Below are 8282 nucleotides of genomic sequence, written 5' to 3' on the forward strand. Positions count from 1 at the left end.
CGGCGCGGCCTGCGCGCTGCCTTCGCGGTTATACACAACCTTGTTCGGACTTCAGAGACGGCGGCGGAAACAGGGAAAACAGAAAGGGAACAGCGAGGGTTTAAACCGATGCCATGCGGGCGGTAACGTGAGGTAGCCGCAAGAACTCTGGCAGCAGACCGGTGTGACGTGAACCCCCGCCCTGCATAACAGAGATAATATAACCGTTAACGTCACGCGGCAAATTAACAATTGTATATGCATATTTAGCCTATATAATATATTCTTATTCTGTTTGTACACGCATTATTACGTTGGCTGCATCTTATAAGCGCACTTTACATCTTAACTGTTGAAGTGGTTTTTTTTGGTTTTTTTTTAAACTATGTTATTTGCTGACAGTGGTCCAATCACTAAAAAGTCCCCACCGGTTCCATGGTCAGAAATCGACCTTTAATGACGAGCTGCAATGCAGCAGATGGGTTATACACTGTAACTGTACACCTACATGCGTAACAGGCTATAGTGGCATCTGTAATAAACCGACTGCTGAGAAATAACAAATATATAAATATATAAAGAGATTAAATAAGCAGTATTTCATCATTCGTAATCGTTTAAATTGTATAGGGTAATTTCGATATATTTATCGTTTATATTATTTTATGTTTAACTAACTCATTTAAATTAAAAACAGTATTTGGTGTTTGTGAGTTATACCCTTTGGTACGTTTTTTGCGATCGACAGAGTAATGATACCATACATTGGAGACCAATGTTCAATAACGCATGCATTTGGTGGTCATTTCACATAAATCTAACAAGTATGTATTTATAAGCTTGTCCCATAAAACCTGACGTGACAGTCCCAACTGTCTGGAAGAACTCGTATTTAAATGTATTTTGGGTCTAATAGTTTTAAAGCTGAATCTAATATTGAGAATAATATGTTTTTGGAATGGACAGGCTAATGGGTTTAACTTTGTCGTGTAACTTCATCCCTGCTACAGCGCAAGCACCTCTTTTCTTAAATGAAGAACTGACACCAGAGCAGCTGAGCGCGACATAATACACGCGTAAGGGTGTGGTCACCAGGTGCACGGCGCTCGCGTAAGGGTGTGGTCACCAGCTGCACTGCGCTTTAAAAACCTAAAGGCTGGCACCGTATGTACTAACGTCTGTACTAAGGGCTTTCATTTGTATGACATTCCTTAGTCAGTGATGTTTGAATTTAACCAGATAAACAAGAGTTTCCCAGTCGCAATCCCATAGGATCCCGCTGATTTAAACTCGGCATCTAGTTGTGAAGCCACTACTAAGTTCAGCCTTATGACTTGTAGTTAAGTGAAAAAAACTAGGGGCATATAAACCTCAATTCAGTTAAGTAAAACTCACCGGCTCAATAAGCATTACGGTAAAACCGAGGTTTTCATAGGTAAATCAGGCGTAACATAAGGTCTGGTCCAGACTGCAACCTTGTCAAGCGACACTTGGTCTCGCTACCCGACACTAAGCGTTTATCAGAGCAGTCCGCGCCGTTCAGTGTGATTATTGGTATCTCTAAAATTATTTAAACCCGCGTGCCCATCCAAACCTTTGGAATGATCGATCAACCCACAGGCAATCCTTCATCATAGGTTAAATCCTTTAACTGCAATACAGATTAGCCAATAGCAGTTGACGATTGAATACAAGGCGGGATCTAGGAGTTAGCGCAACAGCCAATTAAGTGACAGATCTCGTCACCCCCCCCACCCCACCAGAACCCCACCCCCAGTCACCCCTTAAAGCGAAGTTTCTGCCACCGTTGCTCACGTTGGAGGTCCTGCCTACTTGCACTCTGGCTCGCGGAATCAGAACAGAAAAGAAGCGGAGGCAAAGACTCCACGCGAGTGGACGGAGTGTGAGCGGGGCAGGACAAGCAAGTCAGCGACAGGCCGAGCGTTCGTCGCTCCGTTAGTTCCGACCGCCGCGTCTTAAGTGCGCACGAGTGTTACTGCGCCGCATTAGCGCAGGAGAGAACGGAGGCTAGTGAGAGGGACTCGCGGTACCAGTATGGAGCATCATCATCTTTATGACGGTGGAGAAAACGACTACATGCAGCAGGAGGACGACTGGGACCGGGATCTCCTTCTTGATCCCGCCTGGGAGAAACAACAGCGCAAGGTAAAGCAAGCTTAACGAAACGCTTCTGACGGGTAGCGGCTTTAACCGCGTCGGAATGGTGCAGTTTGCACTGCCAATGCTAGTTGCATACACGATGCGGTCAGTGCTTTCGGGTCGCATACGGGCTGTCAGTAGAAGTGCGCTTCGGGATCGAGCGCCTTTGCCAAAACGTTGGCTGTTCTGTCACAAGTTTGGTCCTATAAGTCCTATAAGCTCACTTCTGCGCAGTATGACTCCCCAGGCCCTGCACTGAAACTCTCTGCGGTCCATTTATTGCGATGTCAGGACACTGTTTCTATGACAGCCTCTGACAGTTAGATCGGTTATCTCGTGCTTATCATCCGTCAGTTTGAGCTCATTTAGTATTGCCCTTCCCTCGCCGGGCAATTAAACCGGTTCCACGTACGCCCGTCTCCACGCGCAACAGATGCCAGCTGCATCTTGTTTCTGGTGGCGGGGATGCTGCTCGTTGCCCCGCTCGAGCGCTGTATCATATACAGTATCATATACAGCGCTGGGTGCTGATGTACGGAGAATCTCAGTAAGATGAAAACACGAGCCGATTTTACGACAACAGCGCAGACGTTGCGTCGCACTTAGTACTTGGCGTTGGAATTAGCGGCTTTTTTTTTCTTTTTTTAAAAACTACAGTTGATGCTCTTAACGAAACTAACCGTTACTAACTGTAGTTTTTATCAGGGCGGAAAAACTCAATGCGAAATCACATGACGGCCGCAGTGAGTTGTCCCTGCAAGTCCACTGAGTAGCCTCACGTCAAGAAAGTATTTGGAGTATGACTGCGAAATTTGCTCCCACACTTTTCCTCCTCTTAGAAAAGTACGGGAAGGGAAAAAAAAGAAAAAGCGTTCTGGAATCCGCGAGCGCGCTGCGGTTAGGGCTGGGCTTCACGCGATCGAGCCTGCCCAAAAATGGTAATAACAGACCCCGCGCGCTGCTCTTGGAAAACTTTACCCCCTTTTCCTTTTTTTCCAATCTGTGGAAAGCTTCGGTCTCTAGTTTCCCCAATTATGTCATCGGTAGACAGCTACCGAGAGGAAAGGCGCTCGCCCAGGTATGCGAGGGCAGAGATCGAAAGGGAAGATGCCCGGCACTCAGCGGTGCTCTGTGCTTTCTCTGCAAAGCGCATTTAGCTGCATTAACTATTAATTTCAGAACTTTAAAGATTTCACTCACTAGTTCTTTGGGTTTTTGTTGATGTATGTGAAGTTTGTTGTAAAGTGAGAGGGAGCTCGAGGATGGAATGAGCTAGACCAAAATAGACCCTGACACAGCTCTAAGGTGTTTTCTGTGGATATTCTTCTCACTTTGACTCTGCCATTCCTGGAGGGTTACTGTTAAAAACTGCTCTCTGACCTGAACACGTGTGTGTGCACACACCAAAAGGGGCATTGCTGTTTTACAGGAAATAGGAAGGTGCGGTGCTAAGATGTTTAGCTACCAGTTTTCATGTAGAAATATTTTACTTTTCTTTATTTTTTATAGACTGTGGTGATGCAGACAATATTCCAAGTGTCCTAAATGTGACTTTATTGGATTGACATATACACACACACACACACACACACACACACACACACACACACACACACACACACACAGTTGCAGAACCAGGCCTTCTGCCCAATTAACACCCTCTGTGAATCTGTATGATTGTGTATGCGTGTATGAAAGAATAAATAGATTATTGTTCAACAGAAATGTCAGTGAGGAAAGGTCCTTTTGCCTAGCAAGCTCACAAAAACACACACACAACGCACGCACATGCTCATACACACATACACACTCTCTCACACACACACACACACACACACTACATAAAAAATGCACCATAGAAAGATTAAATTCATGTAAAATTGAAACTGAATTGTTTACCTTCTATGCGCATGCACATGTGCTTGTGTCTATGTGTTTACCTCTGTGTGTGTGTGTGTGCACGAGCGAGTCTAAACTTGACTCAGGAGAACAACAGCATACCTTATCATCATATCACAGCCCATGTTAACGGCCAGTCCTTCTGCCAAGGGCCAGGCTTTAGTGTGTGTGTGTGTTTGTGTGTGTGATGACACTATGATGATGCTATAAGGCTCTATGTTTGGGAAGAGTGCACATGTGTGTCAGAGAGACAGTCATACTGGAGGAGAGACAAAGAGAGATTACTCCCACACACACACACACACACACACACACACACACACACACACACACACACACACACACACACACACACACACACACACACACACACACACACACACACCTCTCTCCTCTATACCTCTCTCTGTCTACCCCCTAGACTTCTCCCTTAACACCCAGTTCAATGTTTTTCTCTGTCTCTACATCTCTATCTCTCTCTTTGTGCTTCCTTCACTTCCTCCCTCTCTCTCTCTCTCTCTCTCTCTCTCTCTCTCTCTCTCTCTCTCTCTCTGTCTGTCTGTCTCTCTCTCTCAGTAGGCAATATTAGCTGTGCTGTCCAGGCTTGCCCTTATGAGGATAGGCAGGGTACCTAAGACACCTTAAACCTCCCTGCATACTTCTGCCTCCCACTTCCCCCCTCTATCTATCTCTCTCTCTCTCTCTCTCTCTCTCTCTCTCTCTCTCACTCTCTCTCTCTCTCTCTCTCTCCCCCTCTCTCATAATCATACGCCAAACCCCAAACACTCCGAGTGTATCTATAGAGTGTAGACTGTATCAGGAAGGTGTGCCTGATGTGTGTATCAGTGTGTATGTTTATTAGTATAGGGTCTAGGATATGTTGATGTTACTCTTGGATCTGTACAGAAAACAGGGCCTCACTTGAACTACATTTGTCTCTCATACTGTTAATTACGTATTTGCACACACACACACACACACACACACAGCATGACTAATGCATTTACACTCTCTTTCACTCTCTCTCAGGGTAAGCTGATTCTATCTTACACCCCCACCCCGCTTGGTCCCCAGAGATGGTTTTGCCCATGGATGGCTAGCGCTGAGTGTAAGATGGCCTGAAAGCCCCTCTCTGTGTGTGTTTTTTTTTTTCCAGAGCGTCGTGGTGGTGACCCCGACATATTGCACTCTTCACGTATACAGATGGAGATAATAACATGCACAGCCCACATGTCGTCTGCCAAGCTGTATTGGTAGCTCTGTTGTTTACAGTCGCATGTGTAAACGGGCAAACTCCGAAACCCTAATATGTTACCCTCAAAAGCTCTCAGGACAAAATGCATGTGATATCAGAAAGCAGACATTACACAGACTTCAAAAATGGTATTAAAATGTTACAGGCTGTTCTTGACTGAAGGGATTATTGGTTTATTGGCTGAAGTTCAGTATAACTGGAGTTCAATACAGCCCTCAAGTAGTTTCATCCCAGTTTGATCCCAGTTTGATTCCAGTTTGATCCTCTGGTTCTGGATAAAAGTGTACTGAATATTTCCTACATTTAGCCCTGTTTCTTCTGACTTTTAAACCATCATATTGCCACATATCAAAGCGTGTAAAAGCTGAGCTCACCTGAGGTGCGTGTGTGTGGGGAGAGAGGCATTAGAGGGCGGGGCCTGGTGGGCGGGGCATTAGGGGGAGGGGTCATCTGTTAATGCTGCGATGCAGGGACAGGACAGTGATTATGATGATGTGAATCAATCAAAATGACCAGGAAGTACTATCTCTTCACCTCTTTCTTACATGTGTTTAAACACTCCATGTATGTTAAAGTGAGCCTGTTTCTACCTTACATTAATATGCATTTTTGGTGATTGATAATGTGATTGTGTTAAGACAATCGTTCCACCCTCGGGTTTCTGGTGTACTGGCTGGATACGGAAGGGTACACATTAACTAGGTTGGTACTGACAGACTGAACTAGTTCAATATAAAACTCCTTATTCAGCTGGGGCCTTTCAATCATTAAGTCATAAATAAATAAATGCAATATAAGGAACAGATACAATATTAGAGTAACAAAATATCAGTAAAATAGTATGTTATGTGTGAGTTTGAATGTTTGTGTCAGAGTGGAGATGTAACTGGTATATTGTGCGTGCGTGCGTGCGTGCGTGCGTGCGTGCGTGTGTGTGTGTGTGGGGCGTACAGCATGTGCAGTGCTGTATTTTAGCATGCTCGGAGTTTGACTGTTGACCCTGCTACTTCCTGTGCATTGTGGAATTCTCTCTCGCTCTTATCTCTATACTTGCGGCTCTTTTATTTAGCTGCATTAAATGTCCCAGAGTTCTCCACATTTCCCTTCAGCAGTTTGTTTTAACCTAGTTCCCCTCCTCGCTGTCTCAACCCCGCCTGCTCACACAAAGAGGACTGTGTGCTGTGGCTCCGCCCTGAGGGACCGCCCCGCCTTCTAAGAGCCACTTCTGTTTGATGAGTCAAATGAGTAAACAGGTTATACTTATCTCATTTAAATTCAGAGTGTCAATGCAAATAGTAGAAGGGAGGGGAGAGGCTGCCTATCAGGCAGCACGCTCACCTCAGTCTGCCTGTCAGGAAGGAGAGATTTAATATACTCATCAGGGTCTTTAACACTTAGATGCTTTGACATGCAGTCATACCAACAAAAGTATCTTGAACAGAACTGAATTGGAAAGGGAGACCGTTTTATAGAGTAGCAGAGCTCTATCAGTTGCAAAAGCTCTCTGGCCAGCGTTTGCTCTCATACCTTAGTCTCACACACCTGCCCGCCCCTACACCTGTTGCACACCTGCCATTGCTACACACCTCCTCCACACAGACACCTGATTCTCACACACCTGTCCCCTACACACACGCACGCGCACACACACACATACGCCTGAGTCTCACACACCTCCTCCACACACACACCTGAATCTCACACACCCACCCTCACACACACCTCCTTCACACACACACACACACATCACTCTCATACGACTGCCCCTCACACACACCTCCTCCACAAATACCTCACTCTCACACGCCTGCCTCACACACACATAACTCTCAAATAACTGACCCCCCTCACACACACACACACACACACACACACACACACACACACACACACACACACACACATACCCCAGTCTCACACACCTGCCTCTCACACAAATGCCCAAGACACAACTGATTCATACACCACCCCCACTTCCTCTACACACACGCACACGCACACGCACACATGCACACGCACACACACTTTCAACCACCTGACAGCAGAGTTGACTCTTTGTGAGGTAGCTTATACAGACAGCCTGTATTCAGGAGGCAGACAGATGTACTCATGAAGATAGAGACTGTAATGATGGATTGTGTGTGTGAAATTGGTTATGGGCACATGGAAGACTCATAGGTCAGAGGTCATCCAGCACATCCTGCTTGAAGAGGAGAGAGCCAGACAAACCAAACAGACACATACAAACACACAGGCAAAATAAATCCACACATATATTCACCATATATATATATTTACTCTCTCCTGCAGGGCTAATATGATTTGCACAGAAACACACACACTTAGTTAAGAGCTACCACATTGAGTGGGTCAGACAAGAACTTTCCTTAAGGGAACACAGCGTCAGCATATGTAGGCATGATAAGCATTTGTGTGTCAATTGCTATTTAGTTGTTTGTGTATGTTTGTGTGTGTGTGTGTGTGTGTGTGTGTGTGTGTGTAAGTCTTTGCACTCAATATATCAGCTGTGCAAATGGTTACCCTAGCCCTAGACATAAATATATCTAAGGGGGTATGGCCTAATAAAAGGTACTTTGGGGAGGTACTTTTTAAAATCTAGAACACTAGATTGCACAGCCAATCACTGCCTCAGCTCACTTCTGTAGTGAGACACTCCAGATGCAGACAGGAGTGTTGAAAGGCTTTAGCCGGAATCCAGGCTATGTGATAAAGCTCAGAGTTACACGGCCAAGCAGCACAATAATGTAACCCCTGCTGACATGGAAGATGAGGAATTTTTATCACTTCATATCATGTTTTGGTTATGACAATGATCCAGTTTTTATTGTTTGTCTTATCAATAATTTTAATCGACATTTTAGACAATATGAATGGACAGTTTTGTGAAAAAGAACCCCTCCTCTGTCTGTCTGTCTGTCTGTCTGTCTACCTGTCTGCTTCACTTCATCAAGGTCTGTCTGAGTGAAGG

At 45.2% G+C, this 8282-nt stretch overlaps 1 protein-coding gene across 8 annotated transcripts in view; it reads left to right on the forward strand.

Moving 5' to 3' along the window:
* Positions 1-1760: 1760 nt before the first annotated feature.
* The window catches only part of actn1 (actinin, alpha 1), a 27138-nt gene continuing 20616 nt past the window's right edge, over positions 1761-8282 (forward strand). For 4 of the 8 annotated variants that reach the window (XM_027005766.3, XM_027005770.3, XM_027005767.3 and 1 more), the window contains exon 1: positions 1764-2145. In XM_027005766.3, coding sequence (XP_026861567.2) covers positions 2035-2145 — 111 coding nt within the window. In that variant the 5' untranslated portion in view covers positions 1764-2034. Of the gene's footprint in view, positions 2146-8282 lie in introns of all 8 variants that reach the window. The other 4 variants (XR_014126579.1, XM_027005772.3, XM_027005768.3 and 1 more) reach the window with 2 other exon arrangements.

This window comes from Electrophorus electricus, chromosome 12 (assembly GCF_041902795.1).
Source record: "Electrophorus electricus isolate QZ-2024a chromosome 12, ASM4190279v1, whole genome shotgun sequence".
NCBI lineage: Eukaryota > Metazoa > Chordata > Actinopteri > Gymnotiformes > Gymnotidae > Electrophorus > Electrophorus electricus.